Raw genomic sequence first — 23,796 nt, 5'->3', positions numbered from 1 at the left:
TAGAATGCAATCCGTCCTTGGCCTCTCATCCAGTAGATGTGCTGTTTTAACTGGGTTTTTCTTTCAAAGGAAGTTGCCTATGATATAACCATGTTTTTCAGTTGTGCTGGATCAACACAAAACTGGCTGTTTTGCTGTTTTTGCATACAAACAAGGAAGTCTTTGAAGTCTGTGGCCTGTGATGTAATTTAAAAACTTTGCATTTTAACAGACATCATTATGGCTTTGTCTTTGAATGGATAAAAGATTTTCATTTGTTTATTTTCTAACCACGCTTTATAGTTATTGTTTGTGTAGTTATTTCCAGTTGTCCTGAGGACTACTAGATATTTCGCAAGTGCACTTACAGTGTTGGATGACTCACGTTATGTTGTTGTTGCAGTCACACTTTCATAGAGGGAATAAATGTTTCACATGCAGCGATTCTGAAATTGTTATTTTTCATATATTCACACAGAAAAAAGAAATTAAAGAAAAATTAGAATTAATGAATTAAGTTTTGTTTAATTATGAGGAATGACATGAAAAATATTGAAATGAAATTTGTCTGTTGAGCCTAATTGATCTTGTTTGCGGCAGCTTAAAGATTCTTCCTGTTTGAAGAATCTTGAAGCCAAGATGAAACTTTGGCCTTCAAATCAGACAAAACATAAACATCCTAAAATTTATGTCATTCTCCTGGCGCTAATTCAGATTCTCTCTTGCAATGTATTTTGGATCATTGTTCCGCTGGGAGGTCCACATGTATCCCATCCTCATCCTCCTGTCAGATGGATCCACCTCATTAATTTTCTCTTCAGCAATGTACCATTCCAGCACTATTAGAAAATAACCCAGACTTGACTATTTGCGTGATGTTCTTGGGGTCATTTTCAGAGCAAGTATGGTTCATGGTTTTTTTTGTTTTTTTTTTTCTCTTCTGTTTTGCTTTGTCTGACCAGACAACAACGTATAATTTTCCAAATGAGGTTCAGTCAACAGCTTGACCTTGTTGTTGTTTCCTTAACCATCCCTGAACACTTTTTGCAGTGTGGCAGGGAGTTTTACCCCCCTGAAAGAGGCCAAAGCCATGAAGGAAAACTGTTTCCATAAAGAGTGGACTTGTGTCAGAGTAACATCCACATGAATAGCAGGACCTAAGGTTTCCCAGCAGAGCATTTCCCAAAGCATCACATGACCTCCACCAGTTTGTCTTTTTCCCATAATGCATCCTGATTCTGTTTGTGCAGGTTAGCATTTAGCCATCCACATGCTGTAAAAGAAAACCTTGTTCATCAGACCAGGCCATATTATTCCACTGCTCAGATACTCATGTTCGTGTAATTTGCACTTTTGGCAGATATGCGACCTGATAAGTAACAAAATGTGATGCACCGTGGGTCCTTAATCCTTTCTACCAGAGCAAGCATGTGCTTTTCCAGCAATTTGTGCTGCAGTATTTCTTTTTTTGGATTGGTCTACACAGGCCAGACCTCAGTCCTGAAACAAATCAATGAGTCTTGGCTGCTCATGGCCTTTGCTTTCTTGGACCACTTTTGGTAGATACATCATTGTTTCTTATGTGACAGCTTAGTCACAAAGGTAAATAGGCCATTTTTCTACCATTGCAACACTCACTTAGCCAGGTGGTTCTAATTTGCGCAGTTACTGTGCCGTCTAAAGGCTTTCTCTTAGTGCACTCAATGCTTTCTTGTCGTTTGCCATTCCAAATGAATTTATGAATATGATTACTTTGTCTGTATGGATATCAGAAGTTAATACCAATGTCAAGGTCGCATGTGAATTTCTGTATCAGAAGACCACGCATTTCTTCCACTGTGGACCGATGCCAGAGAATGAAAGGCCAGTGAGACAGACATCTAAGGAAACAGTTGTGTGTATGTGTGCTTGTTTGTTAAAGTTGTTTGTTGCATATTTTGCAGCATGTAACAAGCTGAGTGGCTAACCCTATTCTACCATACCTCCTACCTATACATACAGTAAATCTGTCTTGTAATAGTTAATGAGAGACCAAGTGCCTCTAACTGCTCATTTCAATTACACCATATATGCATCTTAATGATCCTTTCCAGACCAGTTAACCAGAATCTCTGTTATGGTTGTGGGATTGTGGCCTTGGAAAAAAAAAAACAGCATTCTTTTTGGAAACTGACTCTCATCAGTTAGCTTTAGTAAAAACAAGAGCTGATCTACAGTCCTACTAAGAAACAACTGAGGAAATGTGAGAAACGCAGATATTTGTTATGTTGGAGTGTTAGGTGATTAGACTGATATTTCCCTCATGCCATATATGAAGCTATTTAGTCTAACATAGACTCTGGATTAAATTTGTTCAAAAACTGAAAAACACAGATTAAAAAAAGACAATCACTTAGAGTAGGCGGTTTCCCCATGTCCATCATTTATGCTTGACTTAGCTAATTGGCTGTGAAAGAAATAATAATGCTGTCATCTGTGCATGATTTATTCTCTGATATATGAACAATAACTGACTAATATTTTAAGACACAGATTATGTAAAGATGTGATTATGATTATAAAATGACTTCATACTCAAGTAGCTATAAAGAGAAAAATGTGGAACATATATGCAGAACACAGTTATTACACAGAGATATGAGATTTCCACGAAGCGATTTTTGACCTAAATACAATAAATACACCTTCTCTAAGCTAACCTAAGGCTGATTCTGATTTTTCTCTGGAGTTTGTTTCATAATGATGTGTGATAGGTTATTTCCCATGACCAAGCTCTTAATTGAGCAGCAATGCAACACAGAACTGTTTCATTTCCTTCAAAGCCTTCTTAGAATGTGTTTCATGTAAAAACATAAAAATCTTCAGAATCTGTCTTTATTTAAACCTGCATTCCTTAGTTTTTGGTACAATCATTAAACAAACGATTGTCTCTTTGAAATGGAAATTCGATGCAGCTGATGTCATCTTCACAATCTTTGTTACAAACACTCAATCAGGATGTCACAACATCAGCCAATAGCACTCACGATGGGTTATTGATCGGGTGTGAGACCTCTGGAAGACACCGCGGACCATTAGAGCGGTTGGTGTTGTGAAACAAACATTTTTGTTTGACAACTTAAGAAAAGGAAAACGTTGCACAGATGGACGGTTAGTTTGAACTCAATGACTGCATTTTCTTGAAGTAATTTTGTCATTTGAACCCCAATGAAATATTTTTTTGACAAAGGATAAAAATGCTGAAATAGCTTGTTTTGTAAATGGTGATTGTGCAAAATACCACTGCGTATTAAGAAGCCACCACAGATCAATAGATCTAAAGGGAGAGACTTGGCATTACTTTAGGAATACTTCACCCTTTCATTAAAATGTCACCATTACCAAGGTTCACATGACTCCACCAATGACACAAATGCCCCGAAGAGCTCACCAAAACACCATCGACATGGGATATGGCTGTCAGAACCCAAAAAGACCACATGCCCACAGACCCACACATGCATACGCAGACACACACCAGCCATACATGACTCACCTGATGTGGTTAATGTTGACCAGTGTTTATGCGATCGCTCAGATTCCATCCTCACATTGATAGGCTGTGAAGCACCATTGAGCTGAGTCATCAGTTTCCTTCATTCCCAAATGTTTCCCCCCCAGTACTTGTGGAATCAATGAAAGAAGGCATCTTTCTCTGCTGAAACAATGCAGTTAGATTTCTGAATGTCGCAGTGACATTTGAATATTTTTCCAGTGACTCAGCAGATGCATTGTGTGATAGATATATATTACACATCTGGTCTATAAATTACCCGGGCCTGTATTGACAAGGCATTTTATCTGACCACTAAGAGTTCTCCTAAAAGTCACCATGAAAGTTTCTTAAATAGGTTCTTTTTTTCAGTCTGTTCACAACAATACTGAGGAAAAACTTTACTCAAAAAAGGCAATAAACTGAGCAAAGAGCATGACTTGACTCTGCATCTGTGGCTGACGTCAGTCCTCATGGATGACATTGAGAACCGCATTGATTGCTTGAAGAAAGACAGAGCTGTGTTGGTGAAAACACATGTACAACATCCTGCACTAATAATTTTTACATGAGTTCCATCTATGGCACTGACAAGGAGAGGACTCTTGCCATGAGGCTGCTTTATTTCTTCGCAGATTGCAACCATCCAGGGAGTCCTTTCAATTGTTCACTAATGTGGGTGAGAGCACATTTGATGTTTGGTGAATAGATTTCGTTATGCACATGGAGATTTATCAGTTGTCAGCACTGAAAAGTTGCATTCTCCCTGTTGCCAAGTTGCACGGCAACGTGACTGCAGCCTGCTTGCAATTCTGTGTGATTTGGTCTCAGTGAGTTAGCAGCCCACTCAACCAACAAAGTAGCTTTATGAATTACTGTCAAGCCTGTGGGAAAAAGGCAAAAAGAGAGATGATAGCATATGCTTATTTATTTGTTTATTTACTTTAAATAAAAGCAATTAAAGATCTAAACTACAAACATTTGTTTGATAATTTGCCATAGTATGGTGATGGATGGTGATTTACGGTCTGCTAAAGCGATTATGTCAAACAATGCATAAGATGTCTTTCAGTCATGTCCTACTGAGGCGTATAAATAATTAAATGAAAGGGTAATGTAAAATAGGCAGTACAATCAGAAGTCTTTCTGCCTAGCTTCACTAAGCACTTCATGGCGCCACTCTCATAATGAGTTTGTACAATCATTTTGGCATTAGCCCAGTCAGCGCCTGCACATTCAGCAGAATGTAAAGCTTTGTAATAATAAAGATTTAAATTGAGATTCAGGGTCCTCCAGTAACATCAGGTCACATGTTGAGCCACTTCAATCACTTGTCGCAAAATGAGAACCAGATGATACACAGTCAGCAGTTAAAAGAAAATTTTTAATTTCATGTTGATCCTGTGTTTAGTGGTTAACTGGTTTGCTACAATAGCCCAAAACTACAGATTTGTGTTGGTCCACCGTGTGCAGTCCACCTGAGGCCACTATTTTGGTTTTGGATGTGACAGTTTTGCTTAGACAAATGAGAGTAAAACAACTTAGCCCCTTACTGTAGAAACATAAATCAATTGGTTCAAGTGATTCTAATTCTGTTATAGCTTTTGGTTTTCAACTTCAAGTAATCTTATTTACAGTAAGATGCCATGTCTTATTTTTTAGTTACTTTATTGAAGCAAAGGAGGACAACAACCCCCCTCAGAGAAAATAAATAATGTGTGTTACACTGACAGACAACAGCACAAACTGTGACCATGTGCTGAAAGAAGGAAAAGGCTGTAATTTGGGAGAGACGGGTTTTCACTCCTGTATTTTTATGGTCATCCACACCAGCTATCACTGTTATTTATGGTTCTTTTACCATATAGGACCCATGGGAGGGTTCGGGATATTTTTGTCAAGGATGTAAAATTACATTTGTGAGTCACACCAGCAGAAATGGGATGGGCCACTGTATCGTGATCTTAAAATCAAAGAAAAATGCAAAGAACAGGACTGAAAACGTTTCTATGCTATTTAATATGAAGCACCCCATTTAAAGAGACTCTCAGTCCTAAACCCAATCATTCTATAGAACATATTTAATATCCATTTATTTATTTCTAATAGTTTTGAGACAAATTTCACACACAATGGTTCTCAAAAACTATTGAGCATCAGCGCAAAGCATTTAAATAGATCAATCAATCTATCAGACTATCTGTTGTGGGAGAGTGAGGAACTGTTGTGAATATTTTCCATCCATATATCAACTGTCAATTCGGTTTACGAGCTTTTTGCTCGCTTCCTCCTTAATTTTTTTCAGTTATGCCAGCCATGACAGTCAGTAAAGGAATTTTCCTTTTACACACATTAATTTCTTTCCCACGTATTATTATTTCATTATCATTATTGCATTAACGCTGCATACATTCATCATATTCAAGTTGAAGAAGTTCTCTTTTTCCAAAGTGGAGGCTTTTATTTGAGGAACTTGAATTATCTTGGTAAAAACCCTTTGAACAGAAATCCAGAAACAGCAGCAAGCAAGTGTGGAACAGAGTTTCATGGTAAAAAAAGAAGTTAAACGGGAAAAATATCTGGTTTCCAGAATACTTCAGAAGGGCACTGCTCTTTTCAGCAAGTATTTGTACAACAACAACAAAAACTCTGTATAAATTGATTTTTGGATAGATTTTAATTTGATATCTATTTTGAGAACCATTTTGCTTAATTTCAGATGGTCATGTCCCATAAAAAATAAATAAAAATATACACAGGTAAATAACTCGGGCAGCATGGCGGCATAGTGGTTGGTGCTGTTGCCAAAAAAAAAAGAGAAAACAGAAGATGAATCAATGCAAAAGTAAATAACTCGATTGTGAACAAGGATTGTCATCACACCTCATAAACCCTATTCTGTCTTTTTGTCATGTGTTTTTAACAGTATGTCTTCGCAGGAATTTTTTCACTGTAATTTCATTGCCTTTCAGATTGTGTTGGACTTTACTGCTTCAGGCATTAAAATGGAAAGAACTGCCCGTGCTTTTCCAACCAATGAATCATTCCTTATATTCTGTCCTTTTCTTTCTGACAAACAGATGTCACGTCGTGTCAAGACAGTCAACTCGGCACATATTCTGCAGTGGCTGATCATTCGTCCTCCTCCTTCCCTCCTGCTGAAAGACAACAAGCAGTAAAATGAGGTAACTCCAGAGAAAGGACCCAATTTCTTTCTCTTTCCATCTTTCTGAATGCTCTTTCTGTTATGAGCGCTTTTAGAGACTTTGGATTTGATCTCAGTTTGATGTTTTCCATGGCAGTAACTGCACAGCATGCAAACGTAGTCCACAACAAACCCAACGTAGCCAAGAGCTTCTTTGTTTGAAGTGTGTTATCTGTGTACGTTTGAGCTCAAGCAACATGTCCTTAGATAATGGCGCTGTAATTGCTTTTGGTCTTGGCCTTCGATTAACTTTTTCCTGCGGTATATCAGGATCTGTGGGAATTATTGTCTAGAACTGCTTCTCCATTTATCCTCCAGTTAAACTATCAACTCAAACAAATGCGCCAAAAGAGAAAGACAGAGTGAGGGCGAAAAGGCAAAAACGGGAGAGGAAGAAACCTGAAATCTGTGGGAAAGTTTGTATCAGCACGACCACTAATGTTGATTCAGCCACTTCCAGTTACAAAATAACAAATAACATAAGTGAATGAAAGATGCTAATTACACTAACCATTCAGGGGCTTCTGCCAGGGGCTAATTCTGGGGACCAACAAACTGGGTCGACTTAGGCATAAATGCATAGCCGAAACATTTTTGTTTTTCAACCATAGCAAGGAGCAGTGGCGGGCAGGGCATGAGTCCGGATGCAAATGTTTTCATTGAGGAAGTAAGCGCAGATGTTCTTCCAGCCCTTTTCTGAGTTTTGCTGTTGTTGTTGTTGTTGTTGTTGTTGTTTGTTTGCTATCAAGGGAATCATGTACATATGAATCATTGCAGAACCATTTTACATGACTTGGAGGGGACCTTTAGGAATGTAACAAAACAAAACTTGACATGAACAGCAGGAAATAAACACAAAATATACCACTATGTTGACAAGTGATCTTGTGATCAAGGAAGCTTTGAAGGCTCAAACTCTCAACACAGCTGTAACCATTTGCAGATGAGATGGTCAGGCTTGAGTGCATTTTTACATCTATATTGTTCCTCTCCATAAGTTCAGTCCGTCTCACCCAGAATTACCTTTGTCCTCGCCGTCACCCCGCTTTATATTTCTCCCTCCGTCTAACTTTCCTCGTTCTGCTCTCTCTCACTTCCCAGATGTCTGCTCACCAGCTGCGCTCAGATGGCTGAGGGGAGCAGACAGGATGGGTTTTTATAGAGTGTGCGCACACAAACACTCACATAGATCTGCACGCAAACATACATGCACAGTTTTGCACAGTGACCTGCTCCAGTGGGGCTCCAGGACTTTTGTCCTAGTGTTTAAAGATTTCTCTCTACTCTCATTTTTCAACTTCTTTTCACCGTTTATGGCCACATCAATATGAAACAAATGCCCCTAACTCACGAGTGACTTCAGACAAACATGGGATATGGTCAGAGAAGGTCAGGAATTTGGCTGTTGCTCCACGCTAATCGGATTAGTGTTTTGTTCGCGTTTTATGACTAATATGAAAGTGATTAAACTGCAGCTCTTGGCCCACTGTGTGAGGAAAGTTTGTGGTAAAAACAGGGCTCTTTATTAAAGTTCTGTGTTTCCTTTCTATTTGTAGAATTAGATTGGATTCACAACTGAGTTTATGTGTAAGAAATGTGAGGCTGATTATGCATTTTGAAGAAAAACTTCAACTGTTTGAAAACTGTTTCAGATTCAGTCTTTAGATGACATGGCAGGAAGGCTTAATTTTTCCAACCAGACTGGGACAGAGCTGATGATCTCAGCCTGCACTGTCATGTAGGAACATTGAGGGCCGGCTCCCACACAGTGGATGTGCACTTGTGATCAGAGATTTTAAATATAACATGTCACCCCAAAATGATAAAAGGTTCCTTGACCTTGGAAATAATGATCAGTTTCTTCTGAAGGTACTTATCCAGATGCACAACTGCATGCAGCTTTAAATGCCTCATCGCTCTTACAAGGGTCCTGACCACCTCTGGACAAATTTGAAGTTGGACTGGTCTGACTTACCCAGCTATGGTTGTTAGGCTGCGACTGTTCAGGGCAGTTTAGCAGTCAGTTGGCGCATTTTACTACTACAATGGTAATCTGTGTATCCAGACTGTGTTGTTGTCATGGTGACAGGAAGGGCCGCGTGTTGCCAGCCCCTTTGACCCAAAGTAAACTGCAACCAGACCTTCTGCTGAGTTTCCCTCTGATTGGCTTTTGATGGTGACATAACTTCTGCAGTGTGTGTGTGTGTGTGTGTGTGTGTGTGTGTGTGTGAGTTGGTTTGAATGGAGGGGTAAAGAAGGGGTTGAAGGGGAGGAAAAAAAGGTGAAAGGGGGGTCATGGATCAGATGGACTGAGCAGGTTTTAGAGGATGTGAAAGATGGTGGGCCTCCTGAGTAAACATAGCTATAGTGTGAGATGAGACTGGACTTCAAAGTGTGTATGTGTGTGTGTGATTGTGCATTAGTATCAGTTTCTCGTGGTATTCAAGTCCATTTTGAGACAGAACCAATCCAGTCACTTCATCAATCAGGGCACAGAAGAATTACGGTTTTAATCAGATCTACAACTTTTTGCTGACACATCGCTTTCTCCTTCAGCCCCTCTCTCAGCAGTCTATCTCTCTTTGTTCTCCCTTCACCCCTGACCTTTGACCTCAAAGCGCTTGGTGGTGTCATTTCAGAGCCCACAGCAGAAAGACATAAATCTGTCTTTAGGCAGACAAGCAGATCAGTGAGTTTTATTTACCTTCACTGACATCAGACACATTAGATCTTAAAGAGATCCATCAACTGGTGGGAACCAGAGAGGAACTTGTGTTATATAAAGGACAGTTTGTGCTAAGAAAAAAATAATAATTATGAAGGATTAGAGAATATTTTTTTCTATCAGAAACTTACCTCGAATCTTGCCAATACTTTCCCTGGGAATTCAGAAAAAACTATCTTCATATTACATGAATTTCAATTCGGTTACACCCGAAATTTAAGACTGAATGAGTTTAGCCCGTAATGACATACAACTGACAACATGCAAAAAGACATTCAAAGTCTCATTGTTGCATCCACACAACATGTCCTAGGGAAGTGTGGAGTGAAACGAGGTGAACAGAATTAAATAAACAAAAGGAACCGTTGTATGAACGGAAAAGGATAGATTTATTGGCAAGTTAACAACAAAAAACAAACTTTCTGCAAATGAGGAGGCCGAACACCCGCTTGATTCCCACATCCACTGAAGGGTTAATCACAATATGCAACTCTCTGGCTGCCAAAACGCCCACCTGCCCCGTCCATCGTGTCCTAGGTTAGATGTCCAAACTCTGCACAGGCGCTCTCTCCCAACGACCGTAGCACAGACGATTGGAGGGGCACAACCTGGAGAAGCAAAGAACAAAACAAAACGCACAAATAACACACCCACAGCACTACAACCGTAACACTCAGCCATTAGGAGTATATTAGGAACCCAGTGCAGGGACACAAACACTGGATAATTAAATGAAAAGTTACAAGTACTTGTCATTTTGTTTGTGTTTTCTTTGCGCAGAGAATTTTCATATCGTTTTGTGTTTGGGCAAAAACTCTCACTAAAAACCACCCAAAAACATTTCCTTTTAAATATCTGTGGCAGCAACTTGAGTATCAAGCCAAATCTTCTTGACATTTACCCTCTAACAAGATTCCTCACTCTGCATTTAACAAACCAATTTAAAGAAGGGAACAACAAACACATATACTTATTTGTCTCTGAGACATTCATGCCATATGCGTGTAAAAAATTTATAAACCAAGCAAAATAAAGGAAAAAAAAAAACAAAAACAACTGCCCAGTATTAGTCATAACCACCCATTAAATGGCAGCTGGAAGAACCCAAGAGGAGGGAAACAGTCTGTGAATCTATGAAATCAAGGTTAAAAATTGGAGATGGAGGCAGAGGAATGGAAGTTGGAGAAAATGGGAGAAAAAGACAGGGGTAGAAATTCTGCTGTCGAGATAAACTTTCTGATTTGTGAACTTGGTTGGCAGGTCACGGCTGAATAGATGTCCACTGACCATTGCAATCACAACATGTGGTTTACTTGACTGCTATCGAAATGCACATTAGTTTGCAATTGGTTGTCTTTTTCTAAAAGCTTTTCAAAAGACAACAGTGAGGACACCAAAGTCTGACCAGACAATCAGCAATGGAAAGAAATTTTGTGCAGATTGGTTGCGGTTGGGCTGGAATCACTGGCTTGTCTGACAGGTCAGAGAGGCCGTGTTGATGTTGGCGCTCGAATGCTCTGTAACAAATGAATCGTCTGAGAAACTTCATGAATACAGAGTCAGTAATTGTTTTGGAATGAAATCAGCCATGAATGAAGGCAAAAAAAAAAAAGGCTGGACAGTACAAAATCAGGTGGGGACATTTTTAAAACAGTAGCCTGACCTTGGCTCCAACTGTGACCAGTGGGCGTAGACCAAAACTTATTACTCATGTTGATGTTTTCACTCAGTATTTTTATCTATAAGGATATTTGTCATTATGTTGCCTGAATCTTCAAGTCAACATAATCAGCTTACTTGTCACGGTCATGCATGCTGCATGCTTTCCGTGGATGCCTGTGGTTGGAAGTGGGAGGCACATTTATAAAGTGACAATATCCCTTCTCTTCTCTTCTCATTAGTTAGCATGATTTTAAAAAGTAGTTTTGCAAATGAGTCAAGTTAAAGATGAGCCAACTTCCCCTTCCAACTTCATCAGTTTGTGACTGATAGAGTTAAAAGTTCATAAGGCCCAGACTGACATGCCACAATATGCTGACTCTTGGTATTTCTAAGACTGCTTTTGGATAATGGGGAAATGACAACAGAAAAATTGTTTCAGTAATTAGATTTGCTTATGTGATAGCAAAATATAGAAATGGCTCATATACTTAAAAGGTCACCATAGTCAGTAGATTGAATCTTTTTAGGGCCAAGAATGTTTTCAGAATTTTGCTTTGTGGAAAATTGTGCAGTCGTTAGTTGACCAACCAGCAATCAGACAAAGAGAGCTGCTAAACCTTTTACGTTTGCATGGATAGCTGATTTCTCAAAAGAAAAGTGTCAGGGACTGCGGTTTGTATCCCGTCTCCGTCCAGCATTATTTCTTTCCTTTAAACTAGGATCATGATCTTTCCTTGACTATTATCTAATTCTTTTAGCTGCCAAACCAAATCCTAACCATAGGGGTGGCAGATGTGAAAATTATAATGTTAATCAAGATGTTGCAAGACGAGGACAAATGTCCATCTCCATGTCCATGTCATCCTATTTTACGTTATTCTTGTGTTTTGCGCGTGACTCCTGTTATATGTCTCTGGCTTCTATTCCTGTTTGCATCACTAATAAGTCATATTGTTGCAGCAGCTGAATCTCATGAAAAAAGAGCAGCTGTGTGAAACTGTGGACACGTTTGTTTTGCCTCTCAGTAGTTGGAAACATTGCTCTGAAACTGGAACCAACAAACCCATAGTCTGCAGGCTGTGTTTTTCTGCCCAGCAGCACTAATAATGCATAACTCCTCTAAACACTTGTCCAAGTTGCTCTTTGGAGCCAAGCATTTGCAGTTTCTCTGATTAATTACACAAGAGTCACAAAATATAGCCACTAGGACATTTTTTTTTCTTTTCTGCAAGGAGGAACAAACATTCCCAACGTCAGGAAGTTAACACATGAATTGAACGGCATTATAGATCTAAAGATATATGACGCTATAAATTTGAACGCTAAACATGCCCACATACAGTGCACACCGTCATTTCTTGAGGCCAGTTCTAACTTTCCATTTCCCTGTATAGCGGCAGGGCTATACTTAACCACATACAGGTGTGTTTTTGGCATGAGCACGGAGCTGGCAGGTGTGTTTGCTATTACAATGTGATAATGACTATCATTACAGCCCAGGTAAGAACAGGCATGTTAGCAGGAGGCCGGGATGGAGACGAGAGGGAAGCAATAATGGTTTTACCAGGATGTAAGTGCACAACTGGCATTTCTACACCCTATATCCAACGCCATAAACACACATTTACAGAAGTACACACATGCACAAACCAAACCAATGAGAAAGAGATACACAAACAGAAAATCACACAAATTAGCACCTTGGTGTTTTAAATTTAGCTCCAAATGAACCCTTTAGCGGGTATCAGTGCTGGAAATAAATGGCAATTACAGATTACCATTATTTCATTGAATCATTTAAGTGATAGTTAGTGTTTCCACTATAATTACTTGTAAAGAGCATATGTGATAAAATCTAAAAATCTAATGTTGAATTTCAGAGTCACTTACACCTAATGAAGATTTGGTAAAATGCAGTTTTACCATCCGTAAACAGATGGAAACAGTGGAAAACTAGAAGAAAGCATTTAGTATGTCCTCCTCAGTCATACTGAGTTGTGACTAATCCCTACAGAAAACACATAAATGTACACAAACACACACAGATCCAGGTAACTGTGTTCTGACAACAAACAGATATTTTCTCTGGCTTGCTCTTTGTTTCTGCTGCCTCACCATCTGGGGTGAATCCATCACGGCTTTTCTGTGCCTTCTTGGGTGCTGTCAACAGGCTGCAGCAGATGTGGACACACATCCGCATGCACACAAAAGTCTTTGAATTGTTACAACAGCTCATGCTTACTTCTGCCACAACCATCTATGTTAATGATGATGATCATTGCTATGATTTGATTCCTGTTAAGGACTCAGTATGCATATTCTCAGTCAGGATTATGGCTTACTATTGGATTTTGAGTTGCTTGTTTTGTGTATTTTGGTAATAAAGCCAGCACTTAAGCTCACAGTGCCACAGTTTAAAGGCTTTTCCCATCTACTCCCATTACTCCCAACAGATAAAGTGTGGCCCTGGTGCTGGGTCGGCTGAAGGCTGATAACCCCGTCCTCTGAAATTGCATTAGTACAAATTTAGCAGATCTTATAAATGCTGGAACAGCTCTTCTCAAAGGACAGACCCTGTGACAAGCACAGACCGAAGGCAACACAGCCCGGCGGTACCCAACAGAGCTTCTCAAGATATAGTTTGGTCCCATCAGCCTTTTGATGGTCAGTTACACAGTTCCCATAAACAGGCAATGCTAACAACATCTGTGTGACAGGTTACACAAACGCATTTGTGTTGGGGTCAGTAACTACGCTTGGATGTGGGTTGGGTTCAGATAGAAATTTATGTGTTCTTAGCCGCACTCTAGCCTCCAGGGCCTTGCCCAGTATAAAACAGATCTACATGTAATACAAAAGTAACATTTATGTCTGATTAACTGCCCCACCTCAGTTAAAGAGAACAACGGAGCCACTTCCACCGTTTTTTATGAGAATGTCGAGAGCTGTCTCCCACACAGTGAGCTGCAATGAGCCACTTACTAGCAGCTTTAAACTGAAGTGAAACTGTCTCATTTCTGCAGCTACATGCTTGCATACCAACATGCAGACACGGGAGAGACTCTGCAGACCTATTTATGGATTGATTCCAGAGTAGCTCCTGTTTCCATTGAGAAAACATACTATGTGTCAAACTACCACCACAACAGTCTCTCCCTTTCTGGTCTGTAACCGGCCAAACTGTATCACAGTGCCAGCCTGGGTCCAGCTGGCCAAACTATTTATCCTATCAGGCAAAAGCACTTAAGATTATGGAAGAATCCAATTTATTCCTCCAGCCAGCAAATTGTTTGGCATCTGATGTCACAGAAAACTCTCTTTGTGATTGGCTTAATCCATAAGTATGAATTACTATTATTATTATTGTGTTGATTGATAATCAAGGGGATCGAGTTTTGCTTATGGCTGCTATTCATAATCTCTGAAAGCAACATGGTCTGCAGATGTCTCACACAGACACTCACTCAAGTTTTCCATTAAAACAAATACAAAGACAGCACAAATACACAAATGCGGTCATGCATGCCCACACACACTTTTTTCCCATCTGACTTTATCTCTTTTTCTCTTGTTCATATAGACACACACTCACACACACACACACACAGGCACACACATTGCTATTTCTCACAGTCTCGGCTTGCTGTTGTTTAATTTACTCAATGACCTTTGACCCTGGCTGGACTGAGTTGGATAGACTCTTGGCCCTGTTGCTGCGCCAACTGGTTCATCTCCAACATAACCCCACTAGACCTCTGTGTATGTGCATGTGTGTGTTTGTGTCCATCAAAGTTTTGTTGGATAAGACACTAAACCCCCAAACTGTCCCTTCTGGCTGTTCATCAGTGTATGAGTGGGATGTGCGTGTGTGTTTGTGTGTGTGTGTGTGAATGGAAGTATTGTAAAGCTCTTAACTCCATCAGACTAACACAGCACAGTTATAATATGTCTTTGACATGCTGTTATTCTGTTTAGGTTTTTATGTCTGCGCTCGCTTTGGTTAATTGCCAGAGCTGCCTGCTTCTTTTGAGTAAGACTTAGACAAAATTAAGTCTATGAACTTCATTATAAATTAAAACCTCTTGTCCGTACCACGCCCTTTATTCCAGCCTTTTACAAGCTGCTGAATGTCTTTGTGTTGTTAACTTCCTGTTGTAGTGAAATTCAGTTCAATTAAAGATGGCAACAGTGATGTGACTGGGCGTAAAATCGTGAGAAAGGAAATGCTGAAGTTGAAATGCTTGATGACAAAGTTATCCAGGATGACAAAGAAATATTGCAATAACCACTCAATTCACTCCATTATCAATTTCTTAAACTTAAATCTAACCTGGCTCTATCCAAAGATAACAAAATCAAAAGCCACAAACAACACAACAACACATAAAACTAAATAAGGCATGTCAAAAAACAAGTTTTATAGAGCAGACAGAGGGAAGCCAGCTGTTTCCATCTTTATACAGTGTTAAGAAAATGGGCTTAGGAACACAGCTCCAGGCACTTTTCAGCAAGAAAGCAAAACATTTCAAATTAAACTTTAAATGTTTACTGCATTACTCATGAGCTGATTAGATGTTGAATTCAAACTAATAGCTCCCTGCAAGCGAATAGAGAAAGACTAAATCGATATTGAGTGTACGGTTGTATTTTCAGGCTTATTGGGCAATGAACTGTAGGTGTTTTTCAATTTGAACGATGATCTCAATTTGTGAGCCGCCACGAGAACTGAAGTGTCAGATGTCCCCAGACCAAGTTTTCATATGCCGCACGACTTTAAAGCACCATAGCAACATACTTCATTGGCCTCAGTTATTGGGTTAGCTCTTTTCCTTGTTATGCAACACACTAAATGCCTCAATCCTGTGTTCTCACTTCCCTCTAAGCCCTTGATAAGGAAGTGAACTGATTTTTTTTTTTTTTTTTTTTTTTTTTTTGTCCTTTCCAGTGAGAGTGACCTAAAAACAGAGATGGGGGAGGTATACGTTACAGTACAATAGCTGTTAAAGCTCTCCACGGTAACCGCACTGGAGCATTGGGCACATGCTTATGGAGGGAGGCTAATCAGCTTTCTGCAGATGGGTTAATGTCCTTACAGTGGCTGAGAATGGGGCCTATATTTAGTGTCCACTCTCTCCCTCTTAACAGAGGATAATATTGGCCCTGTTCTCCACTTCATAGTTCATCTCTCTCCCTCTGTTTAATTTCACCAAGAAGCTGATGGAAAATGAGTGAGGACAACACCCCACCCCCTTAAAAAAGAGGCCGCCTAATCTACCAACTATACTGACTGTGCACAACCAGATGCCAGTAATACAAGAGCTGCCTTGATCAAAAGCTGATTTAAAAGTACTTTTTTTGGTCAGCAAAATAAGGTTGAAGTTAAATAGAAGGAGGAAAGAAACAGTAGTATGGCGAAAAAAGACAGGAGACAGAAAAAAAATGAAAGATCATGAGAGAGAGACTAAGTAAAATATTTATTCTCAGTGTCAGCAGGGAAAGTGACATCTGGAGGCTGAGGCCTACGGGCATGAGAGTGATGCAGACCTGTAGCCAGTCTACTCAGTCTGTTACCATGTGTCCCTGGAGACCAAGGCTCTGCTGGTAGTAAGGTCTGTGCATATTCATGATCCACCTGCTGTTGCAAGCACACACGGAGCTAATGAGGTCTGGCAAAGAGCGCAATGACGCTCGTTGATGTTTGCCAGTGACGTCTCTCGGAGGGAAATCCGTCACGTTCAGCTGTCACTTCCTGGCAGCCACTTTTGTGCCAGCTGAAATCACATGGGCACCACGGGGCATTGAACTGATGAAGACCTTTCCTCTGTCTGTCAAAGCCTGGGGACACAGTCTAAGTGCCAGAGCGATTCACTTCAGCAAAACTGTGGCTCAGTAAGGTGAAGCATCTAAGAAACATCATGTAGTCACGATAGTGATGAGGAAAAAAAAACGGACTAAAATACTCGTCTCGTTCTTTTATTATTATTATTTTTTTTTATTTTTAATTATCATGTCAATAAACTTGAACACAATAATCAGATCATTACTCTCATTGTCCAAACAGGATGGCAGGTAAAAACACATTAGTTACAGTGAAATAATCTCTTTGGATCAACAGCAATTTGTATGAAACAGCTCAGAGCAAACACCCGATGAACAAAAAGTCAAAACTGCTTCTCATTGTAACCTGTGTCCACCCGCACTGCTGAACATTGGCCGAAATAAAACACAACTTTGCATACACCACAAAAAAAAAAGTACTCTTAGACTCAAAGATGCAGCTTTGAATCCGTCTGTTACATCAGCCAAACGTAAACTGTACAAAAATAGAGATTGATAGAAAAATATGAGCTCTGACATGTTTGAGAGAATGTAATGAGTCTCCTGCACTTGTAAAACTGAATTGATTGGTGATTATCTCCCCAAAATCTCCGAAAGCCAATTTGCCTTATTGCCAATCGAATAACCATATGATTGTCTCTGTCTTCTACATTTATTTTTACATTAGCTGCTTATTGTGTTGTACTTTTTCTGTGTTAATAAGAGATTTTCATTTAATCATACAGTTTACAGACATTACCAACTTTGATGGTTTTTGAAAGCAAGGATGAAATACTGTAAATTGGCCCATATTCACTGAGGTTAGATCACCGCTGAAGCTTTTCTGACTTCATGTATAAAGCATCTGCAGGGTCTCTGACTGTGCTCTTCTGCCACTTGTATGCTCGCCCATTGCTGCAACTTCCCTACATAGAGAATCCAGCCTCCACCCAACTGGCAAACACACAGTTTGTTGTATTAGTGTGAGATCAGCAGATGTGTGCAGACACCAACAGAGGGGATGGATATCCTGAATCTTTTTTTTTTCCTCTGTAGCAGTATGTCAAAATGCAATTGTTCAGAAAATAGGTCTAAAAAGGAGAATTTTATATATTTGGGAAAAAGGGTAGATATAAAATATTCATTTGTATTTTTTTTTATTAGGTTGACGGTATGAAAACTTCCCTGGGTTTATTTCAATCCAAACACAATAAATATTTGATTTGTTTACTAGATCTGAAACTTAAAGGTGCCCTGTAGAGCTTATGGCCTCTAGTAGCGCTTTGAAGGGATATTTTCACAAGTGGTGCCCCTGTTTTGTTTGAATCATGCGTACATACATGGATGCACATGTACACGTGCAACCATGCATGACATGGTGAGTTGAACCCTTCTGCCAATGTCACTGTTTTACTAAAAGAGGCAGCAAAGAAGAAGGGTGCCAACAGTATTATATATGGGCAAAAAGAGCAGGTAGGAAGTTTCCTCAGACCAAATGGACACACACCATGTGTTTTCATTAGAAATACCAAAAAAAAAAAAAAAAAAACACCCCAAGAAAATCCTGAATGACATGCATTGTAGACAAACAAAAGACAACAAAAAAAACCCCTGCACGTTGCCAACTAATAGGTCATGATCCATTTGACTATAACAATAAATTAGATTGTTTATTAAAAAAAAACAAAAACAAAAAAAAACTCCACAGGGCACGTTTAAGGTTCCTTAATTTGCATATTTCAAAATGGTTTACTAATATGCAATTCAAAATGTATGTCTTGATAAAAGAGCTCTATGTAATGAAATAGCGTTTTTAAAGGGACTTTGGGGAAAAAAAAGCATTTCTCCTTCTACAGCTGATGAGATTACGTTGTTACTTCCGCTTTGGTAATCAGGATGTGCATTTGTCCAGCAAGACTGCAGATAAGGGCAGGGTCCTTAGCTAAATATCGTCAAATATTGGTCCTACAGCTCCCTCAGTGTAAGAGACCTTACTCAGCATGGGCAAACTCTCTGATCCTAAGTACATTCATTATCAGCTTGAAAATGAGACGAGACAATTCAACAGTTGCCTAGAATAAAGAAATTGCAAAAATATCTCTTCCCTTTAGGCTTTATCTAGGCACTTAAAGAAAATTATTCCTTTTCAGAAATAAAGCATGCATTGTTTTGTGTCTTTTTTTTTTTTTAATCAGAGCTCAGATAAACTTCATTACCAAAGTATATCTGTGGATTTGTAAACAGTATCCAGTTCCTCTTTTTTGCAATGTGAGTGACATACATACATGAATCCATATCTTCATTTCATCACGTGTCCTCCTGTACATCTCCATGGCTGTGCTGCTTTTGAATGTCTGTTTTGATGTGCAGCGGATGTGGATAATATACACATTCAGCGTTTTGATATTTGAGGTCCTGTGAGCTGTAATTCACAAAATAGGAGGAAAAAATCATCACGTTATTATCTGCTGATGATTCTGCGACTGAGCTCAGCTTGTGGTTTGGTCTACCAAACTGATCTTAGCCCTGCAAAGAGAACCAGAAAACTGATGGGTCAGCCTCTTTCATTGAGATCTCTCTGTGTCTGCTCTGCGCCTCCATGTTGTGGTTCCCTACACTGGGGAAAAGTTTTTTTTTTTTTTTTTGGCCCCTTGCCTTGATCTTGGTTCTTTCTCATAATTTCCCTTCTCTCATTCTCTTCTTTTATCCATGCTTCTTGTCTGGTTTTGTCTCCCGTATTTCCTCATGTCCCTAAATTTCACATGTGATTGAAGAGACACGAAGGCCGTCATCCATCCCTTGTAAGTGGGCATTTGTTACGCCAGTTACACAAAAGTGCATGAACGTGCACAAGGTTTAGTTACAGGGCAACCAGGTGGCATACATTGGGTGCTGTGGATGTGCAAGGTATTGCTGAGGAGGCGAGGGAGGACATGGGTAGACAGGTTGAACCTGTGCTATGTAATAGTTGCTGAAGTTGCAATCTGAAACATAAGGGGCCGGCTGGTAGAAGCAGGTCACGTTGGCAGTGTTGGGAATGGCGTTCTGCTCAGCCAGGACCCGCAGTGCCAGTGACGAGATGAGGCTGAGTGTCTGACGCCTCTCGTGGCCCATCAGGCACACCGTGCTCTCCTGCACCACATCGTGCAGCGTGGCCAGATACTCGTACTTCCTGTCCTCCAGGTCTACAAAGTGGTTGTGCAGGTAGGACTCCAGCTTTCTCCTCTGCTCGCTCACATCTGGAAAGTCTATGAAGAAGCGTGAGCACATGTAGCGCTGCAGTAATTTCATCTCAACATCAGAAGCTGCACGGAAACCGCGCACCAGGAGGTGACAGTACTTCAGCAACCCTCCCCCGCGGATCTCCTCTGGACTTCGCGTGCAGATGAGGCGCTTGCGCAGATGATCAAGCGCAGTGGGAAAGTCGCCATAGACGCTCTCCCCAAGGATGGTGGGGTGGAAAGTGGCGGCCATTGGGTGCTCTGAGCACTCATAGAAGAGGAGAAGTGAGTCCAGCCGGATCTGGAAGGAGTCCACACTGAACTCAAACTGCCGTCGAAGAGAGTCCACAAACTTAAGCTCCACGTTTTTGCCGTGATTGTTGGAGAGGGAGATGAGGCTCCAGCGGTCAGAGTCATTGCACACCTTCACCATTTTTTGCACATAGGCTTCCTTAAAAACACAAAAGTGAAGAATTAGCTTTCATCGCTGACATCATTGCAGCTATTTGCAGAGCTTAAATAGAATAAAAAGACAAAGTTTAAATCATGTTATCCATCATAAATACATAAAATACATCTAGTTCTAACCATGTGTTTTCTGAACTCCATCCATCAATTGCAGAAGAATCAAAAAGCTTCAGCAGCAGAATAAGATCAAATAATAGGCTAAACTGGATCAGTGTTACTTTTCCTCACGAAATGATATTTTTCAAAAGAAGAAACCCACGCTGAGCCCCACTGCTTTCTCTGCATCGATAAACCATTTCCTCCTCTTGGTCTTTTCTTATTTTCACACATATAATGCTGTGTCATTTCAGCAATGACATTTTATGTCTTGCTTCTCTGGAAATGATAATAAACGACCACACAGAATTTTGGGTTCATTATCAGATTAATGAGAGATTGCACTGTGCTTCTTTCTTGGTTGAAGATGACTGTAAAGACTGGACATTAATGTTATTTGCATCAGATAAAAATCTGGATTTGGTCTGTTATGATGTTTTGCTGATCACATCTGTTGGTAGGCCATTAGTAACCCGGGTAGTCCTTGGTATCCAGGTAACTGAGGTCTGACTGATTAATATGGATCTGACTCCAATTGGATTAGACAGAATCCTCTTTGAACTGGAAACTAACCTTTTTACCATTTGAAGGCTTATATCTTTGTGCTGGTTGAATGTATTCAAGCCAAATCTCAACCTTGGTTTTGTTAGACTAAAACAATTTAGTTTAAAAGCATCTGCAGACACAAAAACCTTGTAATTTGGAGGAGTGGAAATGAAATTAGGAAGGGAAAGAAGGTCGATCAGCATGCGCAACCTTTTCAGTCTGAAAAGTTTAAAGATGACAATGTCCATTCTGCTTTGAAATGCGTGGCCTCAATAGTCTGAATATGAATTAGAACTTCATACAATACCTTTAAGGTCACTGGCGTGAGCTTTTCCTTATTCACTCCTTCGGGCAGGAAGTCGAGAAGAGAGTCCAGAACTATATCCTTCACGATCTGAAACTCCATCTCTCCTTTCAGCTCGGCGCAGAAAATCAGGTCCAGATCTTTCCATCCCAGCCCGCTGTCCTCATGCAGGACGTAGCTGGCCGCCGAGCCGTTCAAACGCACCTCCCGGACGTGGATCCGCCTCTCCTCCATGCGGCTCCGGACCACCTTGACGATATCCCGCGGCTTCATCTCCAGAGTCGGGAAGCTCCAGCGGCCGTGGATGGGGATGGAGCCGGTGAGGATGGCGTCCAGCCGCTGCACTTGCTCCCAGTTGAGGACGCTGAGGTTGATGCTCTCCCCGCCGGTGACGGCGGCGGAGGCGGCGGACTGGACGCTCTCGTCCATGTCGGTCAGAGGTAGCACGAACTTTCCAGCAGCCCGCCCTCCCCCACCCGTTTAAAGAAGTGGCATCAGCCGGCCGCGAATTTTCTGTGGAGCTGAGCCGCCGGAGCTAAACTCTACCATCACACCGGGACGGCGGTCGGCTGGGCATCTCTGCGCGGCGGAAAGAGCTGGTCGGATAGGTGTGTAAAAGCTTGGCTTAATTCTTACATAAAGTCTGCACTCCAGACAAATTCAATTCACCAGCTTTCCAGCCAGGCTTAGTCACTGTCCGGCATCTGCCGCCCCGCTGCGCGCTCCACTTTGGCTCTGTCTGAACTCCTGCGCCTGGAAAGCACCAACTGCTGAAGTCGGGCGTTTCTCACAATATCAGCTTTTCACAACGTCCCCAAAAGGCTCAAAGAAGCTTCCATGGCATCCGTGAAACGAGACCGACTGCTTCTTTCTTCTTTCTTCCTTTTTTTGAGCTCACTTTTACGCAGTGATTTTTTGCGCCCCCCTGCTGCTGGACGTCAACTTTACGCGTCGTTTTTCAGACTTGCCCCGCTTGTCGACTACACACCTGCTTTCAGGAAGAGGTGTATGGCTGCTTGTCCTTTACATTTTGGCCGTCTGTCGCTCGTCGGTACTGCTGTGACGCCGCGGAGGTCCCACTCCACAGCTGCTGGAGTTGTGAATAGCACGCTTCCAGTCCGAGACGCGCATGGGCGGGTCGCTTTGATTGACAGCTCACACTTGCTAATGGGGGCTGCCACTGCCTTTGATTGAGCTACTTTGATTGGCTGCCGACCCGGAGGCTGAGGCGGGTCTGGAGAATGGGGTGTTAATCTGAACCCTTCACCAAAACCCTCTGCGCGGGAGGATTGACTTTTATTGCACTCCTCCCAAAATGGTCACTCATGTCAACACCCCTATTACGCAAGAGAAGCACTTTCCTTTCATCTTGTATTGTCATTTGAGGTAGGTAGCCTAACTAGACAAGGCCTCTCTAGATCTGTTTGACTACTGCAGAGAAGACAGGCGTGCAACTCGACTGGTTCCTTTAAAGTGAATTAACATGGCAATATTGTACATGCAGTATAAATATACAACCCTAACTCAGAATGTGATGGCAAAGCAGTGCCTGTCTGTTCAAATCATGAATGTTGAGCAGCAAATCTAATGCCATTTTCAATAGAATATATTCCGGACATAAATGTTTGAAATATAAATAATTGTCAGCATTACAAATTCCCAGGAGTCTCATTACAGACTGCTCAGGCCCAGTACATGCCACCTAGTGGTAGTTTTTCACCCACTCATCATTTGGCCGTGCAGGGGTGTGTTTGGAGCCATTCTTCAATGTGGGTTATTGTGGAGTTCTGCAGTGAATTTGCAGTGAAGTGCATAAAGCTGCACAGCTTATCTTATGCCGAATATGTTTGTTCACCAATTTAGGCAGGCGTAAAATCTAATATCTACAGTAAACTGTCTGCAAGTAAGTAGGTTGGAGGCCGTGGAGTCTCTGCCGGCTAGTTGTCATGGCGAATCTATAAAAGTGGAGCTTGGCAGCGTATATCTGCGTCACTGCAGACGAGCCCATAAACCAGCTTACCACAGATTACCCCGTATATGCAGCGAAACACACACTCACACAGACACCCACGGGCATGTGAGAAGATGCATGTGCCCTTACACCTCTGCTGGTAGAGCCAATTTTTAGTATTTGTGCATGCTCATACCACGAGGCACTGGTGAAAAATGTGAAAAATTGAATGCGAGCAATGTAACAGCGCTGGAGCTGGCAACAAACGGGCTGGAGGAATATCAGAGCAA

General features: G+C 41.0%; 1 protein-coding gene across 1 annotated transcript; it reads right to left on the bottom strand.

Annotated features, from left to right (window-relative positions):
- Positions 1 to 19,046: 19,046 nt before the first annotated feature.
- On the bottom strand, positions 19,047 to 22,632 carry LOC115038268 (terminal nucleotidyltransferase 5A-like). The gene is made up of 2 exons (XM_029497133.1): positions 21,559 to 22,632; positions 19,047 to 20,592 (listed from the first exon to the last, which is right to left on the bottom strand). The coding sequence occupies exons 1-2, from the start codon at positions 21,982 to 21,984 to the stop codon at positions 19,777 to 19,779; spliced, it is 1,242 nt and encodes a 413-aa protein (XP_029352993.1). The 5' UTR covers positions 21,985 to 22,632; the 3' UTR covers positions 19,047 to 19,776.
- Between the last annotated feature and the right edge of the window lie 1,164 nt (positions 22,633 to 23,796).

This window comes from Echeneis naucrates, chromosome 24 (assembly GCF_900963305.1).
Source record: "Echeneis naucrates chromosome 24, fEcheNa1.1, whole genome shotgun sequence".
Taxonomy (NCBI): domain Eukaryota; kingdom Metazoa; phylum Chordata; class Actinopteri; order Carangiformes; family Echeneidae; genus Echeneis; species Echeneis naucrates.
This window is presented reverse-complemented; position numbering and strand designations above follow the sequence as displayed.

Coding starts and splice junctions, on each gene's coding strand:
- LOC115038268 (XM_029497133.1), bottom strand. CDS start 21,984: ATGGACGAGAGCGTCCAGTCCGCCGCCTCCGCCGCCGTCACCGGCGGG. Junction 20,593..21,558: donor TCACGCCAGTGACCTTAAAG/GTATTGTATGAA, acceptor TGTGTTTTTAAG/GAAGCCTATGTGCAAAAAAT.